Genomic DNA, 26,745 nt, shown 5'->3' with positions numbered 1-26,745 from the left:
ACTGTTATGAGTGAATTGAGCACCATTTTATTTTAAATAAATACTGTCTTCCTTGAATTGCCTCTAGTATCCTAGTAATGAAACAATACACAATATTTCCATAGTAGTAAAATGTCAGTCTCTAAAGCAGATGAAGGGTGGGATACTGGTCCTAGTTAATTTTTAACCAGTACTGCAGCCATGCAATATGTTCAGTATACACCTTTTAGCAGCCTCTAGTTCTCTGTCTTGAAGATCAAAATAAGCATAAATGTCCCACACTCCAAAAGGGGGCTTTTTCAGTTTTGGCCTGCGCCATAACTACTTTCACGTAGTTGGAACGGCACATATGCCTATAAATTCCTGTTGATAACAGGTTAAGTTACTGAATTTCTTAATCACTGTTATGTTATAAGATATTTAATTTAGAGCTAGTTGGAATATTATTGTCAGGGGACGGGGACATTATTGTTGAGAAGGGTCTCAACACACATTTCTTTAATTTACTGCTTCTTTTTTCCTGTTCAGATATGTAATAAGTACTTTGGAACTCATGGTAGCTGAAGACTATATGGTTGTTTACTTGAATGGAGCAACACCAAGGAGAAGAATGCCAGGCCTAGGTTGGATGAAAAGATGCTACCAGATGATTGATAGACGGTGTGTAGACCACTGTTTCCCCACATCATCATCCTCCTTTTCTTTTGTGCAGTACTCATTCTGTGTTTCATACTACACTATGATTCTACTTTACCTGCCATTCCTGCATCCTGTGAAACCCTGAGCTTTGTGTCTTGGTGAGGCAGTAGAGCTCTTCTCAGTACTCCTCCCTAAACTGAAAATCATGTACCTTGTTTTAAGACCAACCCCCAAAAAGCACTTTAAACTATTTTGTATTTAGTTTGGGAGAGTGTGTGTTGCCTGCAGCAGGTCCATCATATGTACTAATACACATATTGTGGCTTGATACTATACAATGGGGAAATGCTTCATTTATCAATGAAGCATTTGTCAATAGTGCATCTATTTCTGCCTGGCAATGTATACACGTGATCAGCACATGACTGACATTTTCATGGCCAAATTGCTCAAGTTGAAAGTGTTTAAAATATGTTTTCTTTTCAAACACAGGTTAAGAAAGAATTTGAAATCTTTCATCATTGTTCATCCTTCTTGGTTTATCAGAACAATTCTAGCAGTGACACGGCCTTTTATAAGGTATGAGTCCTGAACCCTCAAAAAATATTGCATTTCTGCCTAGTCAGATTTTTGCTTTATAGAACTATTTGTACTGTGTACAAAAGAAGACCAAGTGTGAGACTGGAAAATATGTTAAGATTGAAAACATCAACCCGTTTTTTTAGAAGAGTCCCTTTCAGAGCTACTCTAGTGTAGTGGTGAGCAATGAACAATGAGCTAAGCCCTTGTAAAAAGCTGTACACTCCGTAGGGTTCTTACCTACACCTTCAATTTTCAGCCTCACTATACTCCCTTCCTCTAATATAGAAATGCTAATACTAATCAGCATGGACTAATGTTTTGAGTGATAGGCATAGGCCCCATCTACACTGCCATATAATCCAGTTTCTGATCCCAGATTATAGACTCATATAATCTAGTTCAAAGCAGATAATCTGGGATTAGATACTGTCTTATATGACAGTGTAGATCCGGCCTTAAATTCTGGAGACTAGGTTTTGAATCCCTGTTCAGGATGGAAACCCACTGGGTGACTTTGGGCAAGTCTCGCTCTCATCATCAGAGGAAGGTGAAGACAACCCCACTTTGAACAAATCTTGCTAAGAAACCCTTTGAAAGGCTTGCCTTAGTGACACCATAACTTGGAGATGACTTGAGGGCAAACAATAAGCCTACTTTATAAGTTTCATGTGAAATTTGCTAAAGTTTACTCTGCATATTCCAAAACTCCCCAATATATAGTGTTTCTGTGTATTTGTATGTGTACTATTCTTAAGAAAGCTTATATGTGAAATCTATAGTAAATGGCTGATTTGAACTACAGGCATTTATCTTTTTCCCATGACAATTCTTTCAGGAGTGTATTTCCCTTCCATGAGGTAAATTTCCCTCACTTCCTGTTGTCTCACCCCTGTTCTTTACTATGAGTCATTTGTAGGGGGAGCGGATGTTTATAACTACAGCAGAGTCTCACTTATCCAACATTCTGTATTATCCAATGCAATTTGCCTTTTAGTAGTTAATGTTTTTGTGGTCAATTTTTCAATACATTGTGAAGTTTTGGTGCTAAATTTGTAAATACAGTAATTACTACATAATAATTACTGTGTATTGAACTGCTTTTTCTGTCCATTTGTTGTAAAACATTATTTTTGGTATTTAATTTGTAAAATCATAATGTAATTTGATGTTTAATAGGCTTTTCCTTAATCTCTCCTTATTATACAACATTTTTGCTTATCCAATTTTCTGCCCGCCCATTTATGTTCAATAAGTGAGACTCTACTGTACCTGTATAATCCTACACACACACACATCCACTGGCTAATTGCAACTTATTTGTTGCAACTTACTTCTGAATTTATATGTACAAGGATACATTGTTAGCTACCTGCTACTTAACGTGTAGTAAATTATAAATTTCTTGAATGTTTGTACATGCTTGTTGCTTAATTAATTAATGGTTCTTTTGTGTTTCAGCTCAAAATTCAGCAGTAAGATACAATATGTCAGCACTTTGGCAGAGCTCAGTGAACTAATTCCAATGGAATATGTAAATATCCCAGAAAGTATTGTCAAGTAAGTGAATAAAGTATTTTTTGATATAGATTGCCTTTTGAAATTAAAGACTTATGATATTTTAGGGAAATTTACTTGTTCTTTAAAAACCAAATTTCCTTATAAGCAATATTTTCAAAATATACAAGAAATGAAAATGAAAAGCTTATATATAGAACATTGAACATGTAGGATATTAACATCAGAAGTAATTGATGAAGTTATTAAGACTGAAGAGCATTGATTCATATTTCTGTCTTTCATGGATTCAGGAACCAGGTACAATTTTTACAGTGATTTCTTTAGCAAAACTAAAAATCGGGAATATTTATTCTAATGCTCCCTTACTACACTCTGTGTAGATGGTTTGAGATGCAGTAGATAGATTAGATCCAAGATCTTCCTTTCATGGCTAGAGGCATTCCTTCCATTTACCAGAGATTTTCTACCCACTGGACTATTTGCACTGGTGGAACTTTTAGAGATTCCCTCTTGTCTTCAGTGATTCTCTCTTCCCCTCAAAACCATCTGCCCTGGAGCATTGGGGAACCCTCCAAGGTAGAAGAAGAAGCTGCCCTGTGACTCTAGAGGGAGAGGAGAATCGGGAAAGATTAACTAACTCAATTTCTTTGTTTGTGGAATCAATCTGAGAAGATCTGTACTCAAGTTGTGCTCCTGCCTGCAAAGAAAAGACAGAGGGAGGATGAAAGGGGAGAAAGAAGGCGCCAACACATTGTTTAGAACATATGGTTTGAATTTTGTCCCCTTTCTCTTAAGACGACTTCACAATGTGGAGAAAAAGTTTACTCATATTGGAAATGTTTATTTTGCTCATCATTGAAAATGAGGAAGTTGAAACTGAAGTGGAACATGTTAAGAAAACCCATTTATTACAAATCAAGGGGCATTCTTGATTCAAGCTTGTTTCAGCACTAAATGAATTATTCATTTGGCACATACAAGTTGTGAATTCTGGATAAAGTCTAGAGTGATGGAACTTACAAAACGTCCAAGTATTACTCTCGAAAGACTCAAATTCCCTGCTGCAGAACAATATAGTGACCTGAGATAAATAATGACCTGAGGCAATAATGACAAATAGTGACCTGAGGCAAATAATGACCTGAGACAGGTGGCATTTGAATGTCATGAATAAGAATAGTCTGTTGTTTGGTATTGCAAACAAATGGGGATGGTTTATTTAGATGAAGAATAATTTTCTTCACATGGTGGATTGGTAGTCAGAATTATAAGATAAATATCACAATACATTACAGTCCCTGCATCCATGCAAAATATGTTCATGATCATGCCGTGTATCTTAGGAATGTTGCAGTCTACAGAAGATACAGCAGATACACTCTTGCTTGAGGCTTCTACACTGCCATATAATCCAGATTATGAATGCAGATAATTTACATTGTCTGATTTGAACTGGATTATATGAGTCTGCTATATAATACAGTTCAAAGCAGATAATCTGGATTATATGGCAGTGTAGAAGGAGTTAGAGTCCCTTCACAAAAGGCAGAGAAAGATCCAGAATTAGAAAGGATTTGGATTCATGCTCAAGGATCAGAAGAAACGGGTATTTTGCACATTTCTATCTAAACAAATTAGTAAGAACAGCATGAACTGTAAAGGAAATAATAAAGACAGGATGAGTTGGATGAGTGCCCTACAACAGTCACAAAGCAAACAAAATTCCTCCTTAGACTATAAATTATTTCCTTGTCTTTTGTCCATTTGGAAAGGTCATTCTCTGATTTGCAAACCCGTCATGGAGGAAAGAGCACAAAAGACACTCTATGGTGGTTCTTTTCTGCTGCAAGCTATCAGTTAATTTTTTTTTGTCAAAACTACTCTATTTAGCCAAATGTGATGCTCACCTTTCTGGACTAAGTTATCTTGCCAAAATTAGAGTGTGCATTAGATGCATGGTCATCTTAGTGCTGAGCCAAAGCAAAAGGGGAAGCTGCTTCAGGAGCACCTAGAGTTCCTATTTGAGGGATGTTATCTCTAATTTAATGGTCTCAGTTCAATGCTATGCAGTCCTGGGATTTGTGGTTTGGTGAGGTATTGGCATTTTTTGGTATAAAAGGCTCAAGACCTTGTAAAACCACAGTCCTCATGGTCCCATGGCATTGAACCAAGGCAATTAAAGTGGCTTCATTCTACAGCATAGATGCATCCTAAAGTTTTCTTTTCCATTGCTGGAAGCTTCGGAGCTCTAAAACTTTTAAAGAAGGAATTTTCAGCATGTTGCAACTGTAATTCACACTTTTTTTGGTGAAATAACAAACAGTGGACTTTTTGCCACTGTGCATTACATTTGGCAAAAAAATCCTCTTTTTTTGGTTTCAGGATTTTGAAAATTGAGGTGTGCATTTGTGATGGCACATTAGACCTGGGTAAAACTTATTTCCTGCTAACTTTGAGATTCTTGCTAAATTTGGTGTAGAAGTAAACATTAGGGATAAATGTGACAGTCGTATCTATTTTCTGACCTCATTTGTTTTTATCCTTCACTCATTTTTATCTTGCAAGGCATGATGAAGACAGGTCTTTTCAGAGAAGAGTAAGGTAATACTCTTGCTCTGCTGCAGCTTTGTGCTGATGTTTCTAGCAGAGTGAAGATGTATGCGAAATATTCTGTGTTGGGATTCCAGCATCGAACAGTCTCAAAGCTCATAGCTCTTTGCATCGAAATGTCACTTCTGGGCTACTGAGATCACTTTATTCACAGCTGAAAATACTTTGGAAGAAAATGGGTGTGTGGAGTGGGGGAGTCTTATGACACTTTTAAGATCTAAACAAACTGAAACTGTAGCATGGGCTGAAATTCACTTCCCCTAAGGCACTAATGGAATACAATAATCATGTTGCAATCAGAATTTGAGAATTCCCTTCTCCATCCTACATAGGGCAACAATAAATTGACACATATCTGGCATCACCCCCCCCCCCCCCACCTCTGGAACTCTCTCCTAAAAGAAATAAAGATGGCCCCTTCCCTCCTCTCCTTCAAAAAAACAACAACTGTATACTCACTAGCATACAGAGAGGAGAAGGATTAGATAATGAGAGATCACTACTAGAACTCTGGTTGAAAATTATTGTTGTATTTGGGCCCTGTTAGTCCATGTTGGTCCAGTGGCCATTACTGGCCACACAATCAACCCATATGGCTTTGTGAACGTTGGTTGGCTCCTGTAAATCAATGTGGATGGTTTATGTTTAGGTTTTATGTTGTTATATAATTTTGTTTGATTACATTTTGTTTAGTTCATTGATGTTAGGTTCCAATTTTATGTTTACATGTGCAGTTATTCTGGATTTTTTGTTGGTACGTGTTTGTTTTATTAAGGCATTGAATGTTTGCCTTTTTGTATGTTGAAATCTGCCCTGAGTCCCCTTGGAGAGGCAGGGCGGAATATAAATAAAGTTATTATTATTATTATTATTATTATTATTATTATTATTATTATTATTATTATTATCGGCTAGTGTGATGTGGTGTAGTGTCAGTCTAGGACACTGTAAGGCCAGAGTTCACATCCCTACTCAGCCACAGAAATCCTTTGCATGATCTTGGGCAAGTCACACACTTTCAGTCTCAGAAATAGACAAGGGCAATTCTCCTCTGAAAAAAATCTTCCTTCAATACAATGCACCTGTCAAACCTGTGCTTTACGTTACAGATATTTTTTTTCCTCAAAAACAGCCCTTTTAAGGTTTATGGCCAGTGTTACAGTTGTCATTTTCTCTGTCTCATTTCACTCTGGTCCTATCCTTGAATATATGTAGCTGTTCATATAATACCTTCAATATTGTACTTCATCAATGCCTCTGAGGAAATGAACTGTAGCTCACAACAGTGCTAAAATGAGTCCTTTAAGTCTTGCTGGTGCCACAGGTCTCCCCCATCCTTTCATTTTGTACTGAAAGAAACTAACACAGCTTTATGTTTTAAATGAGCTAGGTAAACTTAACTTTTTGGATAATAGCTTTCTAAACCCACCTAGCCATCATGTCCAGTGTCTACATTGGGGTTTCAGAAAGCTGTAGTCCAAATACGTTATTTACCCAAGCTCTGTAGCCAAAGTCTGCTAAACTGGAAATATTCTTACTATGGCATTATCTCACTTCTGCTTATTTAGTCAAAGCACCCTTGCCAGCTTGTAAAGCACGCATGCACCAGGCCCTTGCTATAGCTTCACATGCCTGTTTCCAGATAAGCCAAATTTGAAGGGCATGGAAATGAAAGAAATGATACTATATTGTACCTTGCTTGATCTTTGCTCTGCTTTTCCCTTGCTTCTATCTTATGCCCTGCTTGCTTCTCCTTCCTGACCGTCCCCGAAACATCAATAACTTTTACCCATGCAGATTGGATGAGGAGCTGAGAGAAGAATCAGCAAAGTAAGACGGCATTCTGGTAATCAATGACATTATATTTCTATGCTGAAAGGACAACTGTTCAGAGTCCATTGTATCCTTTCCTTGTCTACATTTCATGGTGAGCCAGATAGACCATAGGAATACATAAAACAATTTTTAAATGAAGCAGTTCTACTTGAGGTTTTCTTAGTGATTGCCCATCCTAACAATGTGATATCTCCTAAACAATATAGAAAATAATAATGTATTTATTTATTTATTACCCACCTCTCCTTATGACTTGTGGTGGATCTCACTGATTTATGTGAAAGCTATCTCCTAAGCATATGTGCTCTACTGATAGCTTCCATTATTTACGTTAAAGGATCTATTTTGTTGACGTTTTACTCAAGCTGGTTTTACTTTTTAAAAGGAGTCATTGTCCACTTTCATGAAAACAAGCATGTTTAGAATGATTTGGAATTATTTACCTGGCTAAGATGGACTCTAATGCATCATCTGGCAAACTGAAAATTGGGGCTTTCAGGGAAACCAGATGATCTTGTCAACATACTCTAAACAAATGTCTGGAAACTACTGTGCATTATCCAAAGAATATAATCCAGTTGACCTAATGGATTTACAGTACCTTTGCCATAAGTAGAAAAAGATGGATACATATGCTGTATCTTTAAATGTGGTGTTGAAAACAAGAACTGAAAATAGTTTTACACTGGAAGAAAGAGTTTGGCTGTGCTTTGGCTGTCAAAAGAATTGCATGAGCTTTAGCAATCCTGTTATGTAGCCTTTCCTTCCTTGGAAGTTCACTGGTGGTACTATTATGGAAGCTTTCTGAATCATCATAGCTATTTCAAACTGCTGAACTATTACTTTCTGGTATAGCATAGAATTCTAGTACCCCGTCATAAAAGTTGTATTAAATTTGAATGGTACCTTGAGTGGCTTGTGCCATATTAGCTTCAGTAGCATTCTTGGAAAGCAATTAACCTATGCATGATACTGCCAGTACAACAGATTATGGCAACATAGATGGTTGAATAGGCTGCATCCACCTTGCTGTCTCCATGCTAGGTGGAAGTAGCTGTGATGGCACAAAGTCAGTTTCCATCTTGTCCCTATTATTTCTATCTTTTAACATATTATGATATATTCTAGCTGTACGGCTTGTTGCTATATTGGTGCCTAGTATGAGTATAGCAGTATTGAACCCAAGATATGTAGACATCGAGATGTCTCATTTACAGTGTGCAGGACATTTATATATGAAGCAACTTTTCTATCCTGTTCTAAAGGTGTAATTAACATGTTTGCATTATAATCTGATCCTATGTATACTCCAGAAAAGTAAGTCATTTTGAGCACAAGGAGATTTACTCCAAGGCAACATTCTTTCAGATTGTGTTGTTCATACATATTTAAAACAGAAAATTGAATCCAGAAAAATGTATGACCCTTGCTACACACTATAAAGAATTGAGTTGACTCTTCACAACCAATATTAATTTTGGCAACTTATTTTCTGGACCATAGGGAAACATTTCTTCTTTGCCCTGTAGTCATAGTATATGAACCCACTTAGATGCATGCATTTAATAAATTGAGTTTGGCCCATGAAAGCACATCCTACAATACATTTGTAATATATATTTTAAACAAAGTACATGAGTTCTGCCCCCAGATACTGAAAAAGAACACACACACACACACACTGAGTTTACTACTTTTCATTTTCTCTTCAGAGCAAGCTGTCTTTCAAATGACCCAGAAATTACTTCAGTCCAGCAGGAGTAAGACTTTACTATTAAATATGCTGTCATATATGGTTATTGCATGAGCATGCAGTGCAAGAGACATTGACAAACTGGGTAAACTCCAGGTAGCATTTTCCACATCCCATTTTTATGCTATCCTTTTTAGACTGAGGGTCAGGTCTTATTAAGCAAAAAGCTTTATATTTTTAGTGTAGCTGTCCATATTGCTGTCCAAATTGAGTGGTGCACATTTAAATAGCGTGTGCCAACCACACAAAAGGAAAGTTTCCTATGATGTTTCAGATTTGCACTGCTGAATGTCATTGTTATTATATCCTTCTGGAGTGTACTCAGCTCATCTTTTTGTTTGTTCCTGCACCCTTTTATATTCTCTCCAAAACCTTTTATCCGTGTGGTTTCATTTGCATCTACTTAGTGGTCTGGAGAGTAAATAGAACATACTTCCACCAAAAAGCAGATGTTTTGAGTTTCATCTTCTAGATCAAAGTGCATGTGTGTAGAAGAAAAGCATACCAATCTTTAAGCTGTTTTCTGGGACCGAAAGTAGCACAATCTTATATTAGACTGTTACTAATGTAATAATTAAATATTTGTGCCAAGCAGGAAAACGTCTAGGCCAGGGGTCCTCAAACGTAAGCACAGGGCAGTTTCACAGTCCTTCAAATTGTTGGGGGGGGGGGGGGGGCAGACTATAGGTTGAGGGGAAAATGAACAAATTCCTATGCACACTGCACATATCTTATTTATAGTGTAAAACAAATATGAAAGAACATTACAATATTAAAAATGAAGAACAATTTTAACCAAAATAAACTTATCTCCCAGCATCTCCATTTGTTTTTTGTGGGCCACAGTGGTGCAGCATATTAAACTGCTAAGTTGAAGAACTAGCTGACCAGAAGGTCAGCAGTTCGAATCCGTGGGATGGGGTGAACTCCCATTGTTAATTCCAGCTTCTGCCAACCTAGCAGTTCAAAAACATGCAAATGTGAGTAGGTATCACTTCAGCTGGAAGGTAACATCACTCCATGCAGTCATGGCAGCCACATGACCTAGGAGAGGTCTATGGACAATGTCGGCTCTTCGGCTTAGAAATGGAGATGAGCAGCACCCCCCAGAGTCAGACTCAAATAGACTTAATGTCAAGAGGAAACCTATACTTAAACTTACCAATATTTCAATGGGAAGTGTGGGCTTGTGTTTGTCTGATGGGATAGTCAAGTTAATTAGGGTTGTTGTTGTTGTGTGCCTTCAAGTCGTTTCAGACTTAGGGCAACTCTACATCAAAAGTTTGGAGGGCTGCATCCGGCTTGCAGACCTTAGTTTGAGGACCCCTGCTCTAGCCCTTCCAGTATTTTTTACTCCAAATTCATCTACAACATTGCCAGTGCTGCTGTCAACTGATGGAAGTTAAAATAGAATGCTAGAACTATAAACTATTGCTTTTCTTTAAAAACTTTTCTGCTCTTCCATGTGAGACAGTGAGATATTTCTCCCTCTCATATTTGATCCCAAGCATTTCAGATAAAGACTACACAGTCTTTGTATATTTTGTTTTTATATATCTACCATTGAAACAATCATATTATTGAATGACTGCATAATTCTTGCTGTGTAAGATACTGATGTTGGCTTTTTAAAAATAAAGTAGCCATCATGATACCATCTGAGGGCTAGGATTAGGGTATCAAATGCTGCATGTTTCATTTCTGTTTGATTGCATGCTTATTTATAGTGAGATACTGAGGAGAAGAGTTGACTCAAAAGACAGAAGTACACTCAACACTTGTGATGATTGGACTGTATTAAGAAAGAGGGCAAAATAAGAAAAGCATGTGAATGGAATACAGAAAATGGCCAACAAATTTAAAGAGATAGCTTGTGTTTTTAAACTTAAGAAAATTCAAATAGTCATCAAATGGCAGGGAATTTATGTGTGCCTGCTGTCCTTTGCTCTTTAGAGGAAATATTGGTCATACATTTAACAATAAATACTAAATATTTTTTCTTTTCTTTCTTTAAAGTGTCGACATGAAGCTGAACGAAAATTCCTAACTTTCTTGGCAGCCTGAAAAAGAGACATTTCCTCTGTTTGATGTGCCTGAGCCTTGAGGATGGGGATGATTTTGGCTTTTCAAGTTGAACACAATCCACCAGGATCTTCTTATTCACAAGTCTTATTCATAACCATAAGACCTATATGTGCAAGAAACATTCCTGGTTGATTGTAATCTTTGTTTTATCTTTCAGTGCCATTCAGTGCTTTCTAAGGTAAAGGGGGAAGGAAGGAGTCCCATTCCTGTTGCTGCTACTAGACAGAGAGCTACAGGTGGAATATGGCTTTATGTAATCTTATCTTCAAAAGTGTTGCCTGCAATAAGGATTCAGTCTGCATTTTTCAATTCTACATTGCTTGGCCATTAATGTGCCTCATCTATGATTTTATAGGTTGAGTTAATTCTATTTTGTCTTCAGCATATTAGCATTTCTATGCCTAACTGAACTAGAGGTATGGACCTCCATATAACAAAACTAAGGGATTTTTGCCCTGGTCCTTTACACAGTGCATCAGAGGGGCTCTGGGGGTCTTTCTACAGAGGCCCTAAAATGCAGAAGAAACTGGGATAAAAGGGGTGTGTGGCTACATGACATTTGCCAAAAATGCATACTGGATCACATTAACGGTTGAAAAACACATGTTAAAAAGTGTGCTTAAAATCTGATTTTGGCCAAAAAAAAAGTGCAAATTCACATCACTGTATAGCCCTGCAGTCAAGAAATACAGTTGACTTCATTGCTATATGCTGGTGAGAACTGCTCCAGTGCATGTGCACATTTTAAAATCCTAATATAACTGATGAAGCCGCAGACACACAGGTGGCTAAATGGAAGCACAAATGGAAAGCAATTCCAATGAGAACTCTCTACAACCATTCCTGTGTTCTGATGTTTATGAAATTAAACAGATTGAATTTACACAGTGGACACCAGCATGGCAGGCAAGTGACCCCAAAAGGAAGCGGGGTTCAAGAGGGAAAAAGTAAAGGCAGCAGGAGGGTGAGGAGAGAACATGACGAGAAATCTGCTTGTGTGCACATTAGTATATCCACATCAATGCTTATGAGGTCCAAAGCATCTCAGAGAGTCAATAAAACAAAATTAAAAGTAAACTTCTGGCAGATGTTCCACTTCCATCTTGTGGATTTCTAAAATCCACTACAACTGAACCTATCTGGATGCTGGGAGCATTTACCGGAATTGACAGTTCTGTGTCTGGACTCTCCTTAAGGTACTGCGAATTTTTGCCCCATTTATTTGTCCTTATTTTGATGCTGTCTGAAAGCAGGAGTCCCACCTTTTGTGGAGCATCATTAGTATTTCACAAAACTTGGGGTTTCAATATTAATTGTTTGTTATGCAGTTTCATTAAAAATGTTTAGCATATGTTTCCTAACACAGTGCCTAAATTTCAGACACTATGCAGGACCAGTTTTGAGATTACTATGCCCTGAATAAGAAGGATATATATTTTTGTAGTTGTGAAGATGCAGCCATAACCAAGACAAAAATTAATGAAGCTTCCATACAAGCTAATCATTACAAGAGAACCTGAAATCATGTACAGATGACAATGAGAACACAGATTGAAATGGTTTGAAATATACTAAGCATGGGGTCAGATGAACAGCTGGTATTTTAAAACATCTGTGGAATGGGGGAATAAAATGTCTGCTTTAATTTAATTTCTCTACCAATTGTCACCACCAACACAGCATCAACATCTCTTGCTAGTTATAGAACAAAATAGTGATAGAAAAACACCCATTCCTTTATTAAGGAGAAAGGCATACACATTCTGAAACATACTTGTTGGTTTTCAAATGGTGGTGACCAATGAGTCCATTTGACAAATCTAATCTAGATTGCTATGAGTTGTATATGTCTTATTTAATCAAATATTGTGAAGGCAATAGACTTTACAATTAAGTATAATAAACTTAGTAAGATGCCAGTCATTACCATTCTACTGTATAAATATAGTTTTAAGTAGATTTAGGTATAAATCAATGGTATCTGGAGCCATTGTTATGATTAACCATAAGAAATCATTAACTATTATTAGTCAGGATGCAGAACCAGAGTGGCAATGCAAAATCCTGTGGTTGTCATTCTTTCCATTCACATATAGTTTACATTCATAATGGACCAAGTAATAATTATTGGCCATCTGTGTATTATTCTGATTTCCCCCCCATAATGAAAGTAGCAGCCATTATTATCTGGACAACAGTAAAATGTTTTCTAGAGGAATGCAACATCTGTGCATGCTTTTTGCTATTTTGATTTTTGGTGTGTGTGCACATCAAATTTTATCCACATACATGCACACACAAATTGTATCATTGACCATTCATGAAACTGATAGATATATCAGCTCGTATCTTCATAACTGCATTTTAATTCCATTATGTCTGTGTTAATTTGATCCTGTACATGAACTTGTGATGGAAACAGCGTACTTGGTTTTTTCTTTTGTGTGTGAGAGGTGGGTTCCCTTTGGCCCTATAGTTGTTTGGGACTTCTTAAAACCACAGGCAACATGTTGGGATTTGTAGTTCTAAACACTTGGAATGCCAAAGGTGATCATCCCATATATATTTTAGATTCTTCTGAACTGAATTTGGTTTCCTACAGAAGGAGGTATTGCTGGAAGAGGAAGTAAATCTTTGTATCCAATCCAATACATAAGATATAGGTTGATTTAAAAAAACCACACACACATAACAGACTGAATACTATTCAATGGAAAGAAACAATTAGCTATTTCCTAAATGCCTGGCTCCAAGGTATTTTTGTGGCTAGACCTTATGGGAAGAGTGACGAGGTAAATTAACTGTGTCTTCTCTTCATCATTCCTTCCATAAGGAGTAGTCTGACTCCTCAGGGTCTTTATAGAGCCAAGAACTTAGCAGAAAGATTGCTATACAGGTCCTGAATTGTCACCACTGCTGTAGCGCAGTGGTGGGCTGTTTCACTTCTCATCTTGGGTAATGAGAAAGCTATGATTGATCCTGCAAGGCAAGGAATTATTTTTATTGAAATGTTGGGGGATATTTTGCTTTTGTCTTTTTCTGCATATCTGTCAACCATACATTAAAGGAAACCATGGTTTCTGCTCTTCGATTCTTGCTTACTTCTTGTGATTTACTCTTGGGTTTTTTCCCCTCTTAAATGAGACTGTATACAGACACACACACCTTGAATTTAGGGCTTGCCGCTTTCCACCTTTCATCTATAACCCAGATTTCCCCTATATCTGAGCAGCCCCCTTGACAAGCACAGCAGCAGATCGAATGCTAATTCATTAATCAGTTTTTCCCCTTTCCTGTGCTTCAAATGGATCATCAAAAATACTTCAAAGCACAACATAAATATTTAGATATGGAAATATTCACCTTGGATAAGTAGGAGGAAGGGGAGGTGATATTGGTGGTTGGAGAACGGAGGTGCTGATGACATTATTTGGGGATCATTCAAATAATGCCATGCATTACTGATTTATGCTGCAGAGTGGGTACATTTCTCTTGGGTCAGCCCTGAAGAGATGGGTACATATAGGAACAAAACTCTGTATATGATTTTTCAGTGAGCTCACCACTCGAATAATTTATTTCTGTATACAAGATAAATATTAACTCTTAGTAGGGAAAATGCATAAACAATAAAACCCATGTGTTACCAGTTCCTGAGAATGGCATCCTGCTTAATCTTTATATTGTATATTTGATCTAACCTTTCTCTAGTTGCCATCTAATCTGTTGATCTCTCTATATAAAAGAGTGATGGCATCAGGGCAGCAGACAAAACAACAAAACTACAAGCCCCCCAACCTCAAAATTTGACAACACAACCCATCATCCACGGCTCTAGGTTGATACAACAAAAAGAAAAGAAAAATAAAGTCCTAATTACAGGGAAAGGAATAATAGCTTTTATCCAATTGCTGCCAGTTCGAAGGCTAAGTTCTGCGCACTTGGTCTCCTAGCAACCTACTCAGCCCAGGGGACAGGCACAGTTAGGCCTCACTTTTAGGCCTCTTCCACAGATTATCAGATTTTAACTGGATTATATGGCAGTGTAAACTCAAGGTCCTTCCAAACAGCTATAGAACCATTTAGAATCTTATATTATCTGCTTTGAACTGGATTATCTTGACTCCACACTGCCATATAATCCACTTCAGTGTGCATTTTGTCCAGCTGTGTAGAAGGAGCCTCATATAATCCAGTTCTAAGCAGATAAAATAACATCATCAATATACAGTAGAGTCTCACTTATCCAACATAAATAGGCCGGCAGAACATTGGATAAGTGAATATGTTGGATAATAAGAAGAGATTCAGGAAAAGCCGATTAAACATCAAATTAGGTCATCATTATACAAATTAAGCATCAAAACATGTTATACAACAAATTTGACAGAAAAAGTAGTTTCATGCGCAGTAATGCTATGTAGTAATTACAGTAGAGTCTCACTCGCTTATCCAGCGTTCTGGATTATCCAACACATTTTTATATTTAATGTTTACAATATAACGTGATATTTTGGTGCTAATTTTGTAAATACAGTAATTACAACATAACATTACTGCATATTGAACTACTCTTTCTGTCAAATTTGTTGTATAACATGATGTTTTGGTGCTTAATTTGTAAAATCATAACCAATTTTGATGTTTAATAGGCATTTTCTTAATCTCTCCTTATTATCCAACATATTCGCTTATCCAACGTTCTGCCAGCCCGTTTATGTTGGATAAGTGAGACTCTACTGTATTTACAAATTTACCACCAAAATATCACAATGAATTTAAAACACTGACTACAAAAACATTGACTACTAAAAGGCAGACTGTGTTGGATAATCCAGAACATTGGATAAGCGAATGTTGGATAAGTGAGATTCTACTGTAATATGAAATAATTACTGTGATAGAATAATACAGAACAATATAATCTCTAAAACCAGGACAGTAATTAAAGAGCAACACTCTGAAAGTAGTTCTGTGAATTGGAAATTCCACAAAGGAAACAATCAGGGCCAGCTAACATCTCCCAAGAAACTATTCTTCCAGAAAGGAAGCTGAGGAGGGAGTGAAGCAGTGTGTATTACCAAAGTCATTTTTATTACTATCGTTACTATTATTATTATTATTATTATTATTATTATTATTATTATTACTGTGTTGCTGTGAACTGTGAAAATGAATACAATCTGGCGCCAAGTATTCAAAAACTCTAAAATCTGAATATATAAAAATTACTGTGGTATAATAAAACAGAACAATACAATCTCTAAAATCAGAACACTAAATAAAGAACAACACTCTGAAAACAGGGGAATTCCACACAGGAAACAATCAGGACCAGCTAACACCTCCCAACAAAGTATTCCCATCACCAAAGTCTGGGAAATCCTCTGTTTTCTGAGGGCCACAGACAGTAGAAGCACATAAAATATCACAAACAACACCACTCTGAAAACAAGGGAATTCCAGACAGGAAACAATCAGGGCCAACTAACACCTCCCAACAAAAAATTCACTCAGGGAGGAAACAGCCAGGCTTTAACGCTGCAAGGCCATTACATGCTAATCATTTTCCCTAATTGCAGCATTCATACTTGCCTCCAACAGACAAAAAAATCAAAAATATTGTATATTCACAATCTTTAGGAAATAATATCCCCTGATTGCGCAGCGTGTTAAAGTGCTGAGCTGATGAACTTCTGGACCGAAAGGCCACAGGTTTGAACTGGGGGAGCGGAGAGAACCCCCACTGTTAGCCCCAGCTTCTGCCAACCCAGAAGTTCGAAAACATGCAAATGGGAGTAGATGAATAGATACTGCTCCGGCGGGAAGGTAACGGCGTTCCGTGCAGTCATGCCGGCCACATGACCTTTGAGGAGTCTACAGACAATGCCAGCTCTTCATCTTAGAAATGGAGATGAGCCCCAACCCCCAGAGTCAGACACGACTGGACTTAATGTCAGGGGAAAACCTTTGCCCTTTACCTTAACTACCACCAATTCCTCAATACTTTATTTCCCATACCACCATACTTTGCCACAGCAACGCGTGGCCAGGCACAGCTAGTTCTTTATAAAAACAAAAGTTGCCATAGGTTATTTTAAATGTAAGATGCATTGTGACATTTAAAAGATGTAGTACCATGTTAATTTGTTCCTTGTTTTGAGTTAATTTTTGTAAAACAAGTGAACTTGTCTAGAAGGAGAAAATATCCCTGGAAGTAGCAGGGAGTTTCCAGAGTTTCCAGTTCTTTGTGGTTTGATTTTCTCTATGTATTCCCAGATTTGCATACAAACATCTTCTTGAAATATCATGGATTTTTTCTACCTCCCACTTATACATCACATTGAGATTCTCTTTCACTAATTTCCACTGAGCCCAAACAAATTTAGTGACATTACATAAAAAATGCACATTAGAATCAATTAATTTTGGTGCAAAATTTCCTTTTTCCCTTGTTTGATGACTATTGAATCAGCATCCTGGAAGCAATGGCTATGTTTAATGGCTGCAACCATTTTAGCTAGTTCCTAGATAATACACAGAGATGAGAAAGTTATATGCTATTTCAGAAAAGATGGGGTAAATTTAAACTGGCTTGGGGAATCATTCAAATAATGCCATGCATTACTGATTTATGCTGCAAAGTGAGCACATTGCATAGCTACTTCTATGCACTAGCACCATGTAAGCTGGGTGCAGTTTTCAATTGTGATGGGTGCTTCAAACTCCTGCTTCCCGCACCTTCATGATCCTTTGCTTCTGCCTGCTTTCCTTCATCTGCAGTCCACTTTTATTGTTAAAAATAATCACAGATTTTCAGAAGGACTCCTGCAACAGCCAACATAGATAATTTTGTTGCAGTTAAGTTCACTGGACAATGGTTTCTAATAAAAGATTACCTATATTTTCCGCTTCTTCTTTAAAGGATAACATCCCTCATTTGAAAATGAATTACACCCAGGTTACTTCCTTTGCTAAATAAGTATTTTCATTAGTTTGCTAAGCCTAACTTTACAAGACTGATAACACAAAAGAGTGCAGGAATGTGGTGGGGAGGAAAGGTCAGAAGTGGAGAACTTCAAAAGATCTGTGTGGGAGGCAGTAACACAGCTGTTTGCCCACTGGTTCCCAACCTGCATGTACACCCATGACAACACTGATAAAGAAATTTAGTATATAAACAGGTTTCTGTCTCCTAATACCAATCTTTATCCCATTCATTCTCAATGCTTGATGATTCACCTATCTGCACCTACCAGAAATGGGTGTTTAAAATATTCATCCATCATCCCAAGGTTTACATTTCTAATGTGGAATGAGATCATTAGGACAAACAGTTTCACAGGAAGACTGGGCTCCTCAACTTTAATTAATTGTGAAGAAAAACAGATTTTTTGCAGGTGCAGCAACTGCTAAAATCTCCACTCCTCATATAAAAATATTAATAATGCCAGACTCCTGACCTCCTTAGGATCTGATTCCATCATCAGCTGGAGCGCAAAAATGCTTGTTAGCCTTTCAGGTTGCACGAGATTATTTTTGGCTAATTGCCTTCACTTTCATTGGCCAGCAGGGTGGCTGTCAGACAAGCTGGCATTTTATCACCCTGTCTCTTGAATTTATGTGCAAAAAGTATCATATGGACACCAGGCTTAAACTCAGCAGAAGAAGTAATGAAAACTAGGAGGAAGGAACGTGGCAAATGAATTGGTCTTCAAGCAAATCAAGCCAGAACTCTTACATTAAAAGCCAAGGTGGTTAAAACTATACTGTCATATTTTAGATGTATCGTGAAGCAATATATCTCACTGGAAAAGACAACGCAGAATAAAGTAGGAAAACAGGGTGACTGTAATATAGGTGAATTAATTCAATCAAAAGATCCGCAGCTGTCAATCTACAAGACTTTCACGGGTGAGCTATAATCTGGGAGTTTGCCGATATTTCATTCATAGGGTCATCGTAAGTCAAAGCTGACTTGATGGCATATAATAACAACAAAGTCTGGGTATATGACCTACCATTCTGTTCCAGGGCCTGCCACAGATATGAAAAAAGCAGGCATCACACCCCATATGAAATTAAGGCAAGAACACATATGTCTCAGTGTGTTTTCATTCATACCACCATTTACTAATATGGAGTGTGATAATCCATAATAGCTGGAAACCATGGATTTGGTTCCCACAGATCTGAGGACCCCCTGTGTTTCTTGTTGAAGCAGCTTCACTAATGGTCAATGTCTAGGCAGAATTAACTATTCTGGTTCTTACTTATAAAGCCCTGGACAACTTAGCTCCAAACTACCTGAAACATGGCCTGTTTCCCACATGGCCTGGCATAATTTTACAACTTTTGTAAAGACTGTAAAATTGCTAAAGGAGATTGTCTCTTTTCCACCAGCCTTCCACAGGAGAGAGCCTTCTCAATGGCTGTCCCTAGGCTGCTAGAAGTTCAGACCGGCAAAGACCTCCTCATTTAAATAGGCTTGCGGGCTTTCCTCTTTAAGGTGCCACTTCTGTTTTCTGTGTTTTAATTATTTTAAAATTAATGTCATATAAGTAATGTTTCAATTGGATTTCTGATTAAAGGGGGTTATTTTTTGTATCAGATATTGAACATACTGTATGCTACTTCAAGTTTCATTTTGGAGGGACAGCAGGATATCAATGAAATAAAAATTAAAATTATTTGTCTCTTCATAAAGCCTTTAAGATGAGCAGTTCACTTTTTGTGGAGAGTAGCCCTCTCCCCATTTAATATGTTTTTAAAACTGCAATTTATGGGGTTTTTTTTTCTATTTATTCATTTTCATTTTTGGCCATCCATGCAGCTCTAAAGGGTCCCAGAGGATCCCAGGGATAGAAAATCATATCACCTTAGGCAGCCACTTCCCCATTAAACAGCTTTACAATTTTTCCACCAAATCGCCTTCTGGAATGCTGCCATACACAATCAGACTTTGCACCAGACTGCACTTCTCTGGACTTCTTTTGTGCAGCATTACTTTTTCCATTCTGTTTTGCCAGTGAAGACCTGCTAGATAACCCACAATTTCCTGAGGAAGTCCTCTTTGTTTTCAGCAAAGAACTATCTTTTGAGGGACTAAAACAAAAATCATTTGCTGCAATGGGAAAACAAAACTTAATTGTCTGCCTCCCAGTTGGCTAGGAATGCAGTATTGTCTGCCTCTGTTAAGTGCGTGATTTCATTTTGATGCTTCCCATTTTATAAATGCACTGAAACCTGATCTTTGTGGTGTTCAAGCCTCCAGCATCTGCTTAATGAAGCAAGAACAACTGTAGTATATTTCTAAAAATCCTTACCAATGAATAAATGTAGCACAACATGTACTTTCACAGATAAGTACTCTGTAAATAACACAAATAATAATGTGAACTAAAACCCAAGAAGGTTTATGCCACAAACAAGTGTTAGCATCCTTCTCTGCTGAAAATCTCCTGAAACGTTAGCATACAGGTAGAGCTCAGTTAACAAAGCCTTTGACAAAGAAGCTCCCGTTTTATGGGAGTCTAGCCAGCCTCTTCTTTTTGTCCTCTGTCCAGCTAGAAGAATTTCTTTTGAAACTTTGGCACTGGGAAGATGGCAAAGGAAGGCTAGATATTCAGCGATGAGATGCAGCATTATATCTGCATCTAACAATTCAATAAATCTTGGGAAAGAATAAGATTCAAATATAAGCAATCTGACTGTAGATGTGTGTGTTTATGTGCAACAGGCAAGGTGAACATCTGCTCCCAGAATCACTCATTGAGCTTGTGTGAAGGGAAAAACAGAAATAAAAGAGGAAATTAGATTATCCTGCCTCACTAGCTACTCTCGCATGTTGAAGAAACATGCGATAATCATGCAAATCATGAGATAAGTTGATGCTGTTGAAAGGGGAGAAAATTCATTCTGGATTGCATTTCGGAAGAAGTTCCAATAATCTCTAGAATATTCAAATCACTATTGTTTACTTATACAAGGCTTATCTTATCTGGTTGTTTCAATTGACATATGCCTCATGTTTGCTTTGAATAAAGTTTGTTGAAACATCTTGAATTGCTCTTTTCTCCCCGCTGCCCCATCCCAGTGATATAGGAACCTATCCCTATTCTTTCAGTGTTATTTCTGTATCTGGTACCAAAGTTTTTTTGTTCAAGGAGTAAATCCCAGGAACATATCTCAATTTCATTAATTGAAATATATCTGTCCAGTGGGGCCTTGGGATCTTCTGGATTTTGGTTCAGGAAGCCCACGCAGATAGCAAAATTTGTGGATTCTCAAGTCCCATTATATACAATGGCATAATAAAATGGTGATTCTTATATAAAATTGAAAAATCCACATTTGTTTTTTTGAATTTAAAGTATTTTGGAGTCTTGATGTAGAAAGGGTGGGATATAAATAAATATGATGATGATGATGATGATGATGATGATGATGATGATGATGATTGACACAGAGTATGACACAGCAAACGAGATATATATGCTGGCTTTCATATCACAAAATCACAAGTCATACACTTCCCAAGCATTTAGAACTGTGTGATGTATTTTCAGATGATGCATGCAGATCCCAGTAAGGTGGCCTTTTGCAGCTGACAGATCATAATGTTGTCAATGTTTATTGTTTTTAAATGCCGGCTGAAATCTTTTGGCATGGCACCCAGTGCACCAATTACCAACAAGACCACCTGTACTGGTTTATGCCAGAGCCTTTGCAGTTCGATTTTTAGGTCTTGATAATGATTGAATTTTTCTTGTTTTTCATCGATTTGACTGTCACCTGGTGGTATTATTATTATTATTATTATTATTATTATTATTATTATTATTATTATTATATGCATAGAAATGGAGTGCTTGACTGTATTTGAAAGCCACAGAGATCTGGAAGCCAAAATGATTTTCTGTTCTGGCATGTAATTAAAGTATGGAAGTTAGCAGCACTACTCTGTTTTCCAGAGGACAATGGCTGTGTTAATCTCTTACAGGAAACACACCCCAGCTAAGTGTCTTTTATAACTAAAACAGGAAGTGCTGGATCAGTTTATTTCTGGCTCGTGTCAGTCATATATGCTTCCATTCTTTCCCATTTCTGCATTAACGTACAATTTTCAGTAAGCAGCATCTGTCTGCTTCCTGAATATACATAGTTCTCTGCCATGGCGTTAGCCACAGAAGAAAACAATATGACACAGCTTTCCAGAGCCCACCAATGCCCTACACAGACTGTGCAGATAGCCACTTCTTGCTGCTGTTGGTTCCCTACAGCGATCCATGAATAGTACCCCATTTTCCCCAAAATAAGATTGGAAATACCCTGAAAACAAGATTGGTCATGATTTTTCAGCATTTCTAAGAATGCTCAAAATATAAGCCCTATTTCAAAAATAAGCCCTAGATATAGTTCATTTTAGGGGTCTCTGGTGGCGCAGTGTGTTAAAGCGCTGAGCTGCTGAACTTGCGGACCGAAAGGTCCCAGGTTCAAATCCCGGGAGCGGAATGAGCGCCCACTGTTAGCCCCAGTTCCTGCCAACCTAGCAGTTCGAAAACATGCCAGTGTGAGTAGATCAATAAGTACCGCTCCGGCGGGAAGGTAACGGCGCTCCATGCAGTCATGCCGGCCACATGACCTTGGAGATGTCTATGGACAACACCGGCTCTTCGGCTTAGAAATGGAGATGAGCACCAACCCCCAGAGTCAGACATGAATGGACTTAATGTCAGGGGAAAACCTTTACCTATAGTTCATTTAAAAGTCAATTTGGAAAAATCAGATTGCCCCTAAAAACAAACCCAACGCATCTTTTGGAGCAAAGATTAATGTAAGACCCTGTCTTATTTTGGGGGGAACAGGGTAGTAGATGTGAGGGACATTGTTTCTCACTGTGTTCTACTTTGTGAGGTGGTGCCTCAGTCTTCCTGACTGTAAGGAGGGGGAAAATAGTGTGGCATACTAAGGCAGATGCAGAGTGAAGTGGATAGGACATCATGTGGTATTTGAACTTTTTAGGCTAGAGAATATGTAAACAGTTTCCGGGGTAGCATGTCTGTTTTTTCCCTTTGTGACAAGTTTAGCAGACAGTTCCTGGGGCTATTACATTTCCTTTGCTTGTGAAGCTAGACAGCCAGCTGGCCAAAATAAAAGAAATAAAATAAAAAATAATTACCAAACATAATGAGCCATTTATGTCAGACAGTTATTTTCTCCTTGATTAACTTCCTTTGCCAGTCCCAGTGCTACTATTGACTTCTGGAAAGACAATACTATATATCCCTGAAAATAAGACTGCTTTTTATATTAATATTTTGCCCCAAAAGATGTGTTGGGGCTTATTTTCAGGAGATATCTTATTTTTTCATGTACAACAATCTACATTTATTCATTTATTCATGTAAAAAGTCTATATTTATTCAAATACAGTCATGTTATCTTCATGGAAACATCATAACATTATGTCAATAATATTATTTATTTATATTTAATATTAATATTATTCTGTAATTCAATATATATCTGTCATGTGTTGCAATGGATGCACTACTGGTAAATATGTCTGTCTGGCTGACAATCTTACCTAGGTCTTATTTTTGGGGTAGAGTTTATATTACAAGCTTCCTGAAAAATCATGCTAGGGCTTATTTTCTGGTTAAGTCTTATTTTGGGGAAAACAGGGTATATAATATACTTCTTATGCCAACATACAACCCTGAGTGGGATAGTGACAATGTCAGGCCAATCCAATTATGTTCGTTTGCAAATGTGACATGTGGTCAATACACTTATATACTCAACACACTTAGATACAGCTTTATCTTTAAAATAAATGCAATTTAATTTACATTATTTTTCAATCATTTTTAATTAACATAATTTGTTTACTTAGAGTGGATCTATCTTGTAGCATTAATGCAGTTTGACACAACTTTAAATGTCATGGCTCAGTGCTATGGAATAATGGAATTGTAGTCTGGTGAGAAATCAACACTATTTGGCAAAGAAGGCCAAAAACCTTGTAAAACTGCAACCCCCACAATTTTATAGCATTGAGCCATGGCAGTTAAAGTGATGTCAGACAGCATTACTTCTACAGTATAGACGCAGCCTCAGTTTTTGTTTAATTAGACTAATTGTAGTTTAATGCGCTGAGACTTCAGCTAGTGTAAAATACTGCAGCAAAACAGCAAGACTATATGAATTTGTTGTTTCAAGGGCTTCACTGGCCTTATCTTAGTTCAATTAAACACAATGATCATGCATTGCAGAAGTGCTATTTTAGGATGACTAGTGCATGCACAACCATCTTTAAGTCCTCAAATTCTAGGAAGGGACACAGCTAGCATATCAACTAGAACTGGTAGTAAGCACTCCTGACCATTGCATCTATTTAGGCTGACATTCGGAGAGACAGAAACAGGAGCTCTCTCAGGTTGCAAACACAGTATAACCCCATGCAGATCTGATTGACATATTTCCAATCCAAGGTTAAAGGCCTTAATGACAAATTCCTTTGTCTTATCTAGATTCAGTTTCAATTTTTTTCTTCTGCATCCATTCCATCACCTCCTCCAGGTATTCATTCAGAGGAGATCTGCTATCCTTACTCAAAGCTGTTTTTGAAGGCACTGAGAAATATATTTGGATGTCATCAGTATACTGATAGCTTCCTGCCCCATACCTATGGGTGATGTCTCCCAGTTATTTCAATTAAATGTTTAAAAGCATTGGGGATAGAATGACCCTTTATGGAATACCACGCAACGGCTCCGTTTTTGAGGAGCAGCTATCCCCAAGCGCCACCTGCCTGAGAGGTACAACCGGAACCACTGCAGCACAGGGCCTCCGATTTCCAACCCCTCCAGGCATTCCAGGATACCATGGTCAATGGTATCAGCAGCCTCTGAGAGGTCTAAAAGCACCAACAGGGAATGTGATAGGGATTGTTTTCTTTTCCTGTGTTCATTCTGTTTTCTGATATCCTGTAGTCACTAGACAGTCCCTAGAAGTGCCCCAAAGATGCAGTTATTGCCATTACTCTAAGAACAGCAGACAGTGTGGTAAATACTTTTATTACTATTGAATGCTGTTTGTAATGTTATTTCTAAGTTGTGATGTACTTTGGCTATTGAGAAGTTTTACTCTTTAAAAAAAAGTGAGAGGAGACAAAATGAGAAGAGCTTCCACTCTCCCGTATGATGACAAAGCAGAAGGAATTGTTCCTGTAGAAATGGGAAAGGAAAACACATGTGATGGGGTAAGTACAGTAGAGTCTCACTTATCCAACATTCTGGATTATCCAACACATTTTTGTAGTCAATGTTTTCAATACATCGTGATATTTTGGTGCTAAATTCATAAATATAGTAATTACTACGTAGCATTACTGCATATTGAACTACTTTTTCTGTCAAATGTGTTGTATAACATGATGTTTTGGTGCTTAATTTTTAAAATCATAACCTAATTTGATGTTTAATAGACTTCTCCTTAATCTCTCCTTATTATCCAACATATTTGCTTATCCAACGTTCTGCTGGCCCATTTATGTTGGATAAGTGAGACTCTACTGTATTGCACAACCTATTGAAAAATAACTGCACACAGTCTCTGGGCACATATCCTTTTGGCAAATCTGAATCTCCATAAATATGTGCAGACCATCTTTTGAAAACCACTAGTCAACAAGAGCATTACCTTGTTAGAAGTCAACTCTTTGAACAAGTGATATTCACAAGCATTCATGTAATGGCACACAGGTAACGCAGCTGTCAAACTGAAAAACCATGTCTTTAAACTGCCAAGAATAAAAACATGCTACTACAAAATATATTTAGTTAGCAGAGTTTTAAAGTTGTTTCTTTGAAGTTACAGTTGCTAAAAAATATACTCTTTTGAAAGACTTCTTTAAAAAATAACATATCTTGTTTGCTCACAAACATCTTGTATTAATTCACCATACAGGCACATTTCTTATTAAAGTTCAGTTATAGATAGGATGTAGATTTCTCTCTGTGTTGAGTACACAGGGTATCATTCCTTGTCAATAGTCTATCATTTTTAAGTATAATTGTACTCACTGAAGTCCATAAGCATCCATGCATCCATTGAAGTCCAAACAGATAACTTGTTCCACCTCCACTGACGTGTAAAGCAGACACACATTCACCTCCACTGGGGTGTGATACAAACTGAATACAAAATGAACACACTCAGTACAATTACATGTCTATAACCCCTTCCAAATGAAAGAGGTCAGTCAAACTGGCAAATCAACATACACATAGAATACAGGTTAGCAAATATATGAATATATACAAATAGCAACCTCCCAAGCCTTTCACTATTTATTTGTTAGTGAAAGGCTTGGGAGGTTGCTATTTCCTACAGTAAGAAAGTTCTCTAGATCCTTTGGAGATGAAGCAACATGAAATGTAACACGAAGAAGATGATTTCTCCAACCCCCGACCCCCTCTCTCATGGGATGAAGTCCTAAGACAACCATAACAGTCTCAACTTCGTATCTTGCTCTGAAGCCAGTTTGAAGTGGGCCAAATAAAGAACAACTACACATTGCAAATGAAGCCAAAATGATTTCTGAGTCTTTCAATTGTGACTCATGATGTCAGATTTTGATTCTTTAAATAATAATAAAAAGATTGCATGCATGCGGATAAGCTACTTGCAACTGATGTGTGAAATGCCATTTTGTTACTCAAAACAAACCTCTGAGT

The 26,745-nt window shown here is 37.4% G+C and overlaps 1 protein-coding gene and 1 long non-coding RNA gene across 13 annotated transcripts in view; one reads left to right on the top strand and one right to left on the bottom strand.

Annotated features, from left to right (window-relative positions):
- prune2 (prune homolog 2 with BCH domain) overlaps positions 1-14,093 on the top strand; it is a 134,472-nt gene extending 120,379 nt beyond the window's left edge. For 2 of the 12 annotated variants that reach the window (XM_016991004.2, XM_062972010.1), the window contains 7 exons: positions 508-639; positions 1,111-1,197; positions 2,659-2,757; positions 5,284-5,319; positions 7,126-7,158; positions 8,877-8,924; positions 10,934-14,093. In XM_016991004.2, the coding sequence (XP_016846493.2) occupies positions 508-639; positions 1,111-1,197; positions 2,659-2,757; positions 5,284-5,319; positions 7,126-7,158; positions 8,877-8,924; positions 10,934-10,964 (466 nt within the window). In that variant the 3' untranslated portion in view covers positions 10,965-14,093. Of the gene's footprint in view, positions 1-507; positions 640-1,110; positions 1,198-2,658; positions 2,758-5,283; positions 5,320-7,125; positions 7,175-8,876; positions 8,925-10,933 lie in introns of all 12 variants that reach the window. The other 10 variants (XR_001729882.2, XR_001729883.2, XM_016991006.2 and 7 more) reach the window with 10 other exon arrangements.
- The window catches only part of LOC134296619 (uncharacterized), a 33,505-nt gene extending 7,162 nt beyond the window's left edge, over positions 1-26,343 (bottom strand). The window contains exon 1 of the long non-coding RNA XR_010003414.1: positions 26,092-26,343. This is a non-coding gene — a long non-coding RNA (uncharacterized LOC134296619). The remainder of the gene's footprint in view (positions 1-26,091) is intronic.
- Between the last annotated feature and the right edge of the window lie 402 nt (positions 26,344-26,745).

Source organism: Anolis carolinensis, chromosome 2, assembly GCF_035594765.1.
Source record: "Anolis carolinensis isolate JA03-04 chromosome 2, rAnoCar3.1.pri, whole genome shotgun sequence".
Lineage (NCBI taxonomy): Eukaryota > Metazoa > Chordata > Lepidosauria > Squamata > Dactyloidae > Anolis > Anolis carolinensis.
The sequence above is the reverse complement of the archived record's forward strand: the minus strand, read 5'-3'. Positions and strand labels throughout refer to the sequence as shown.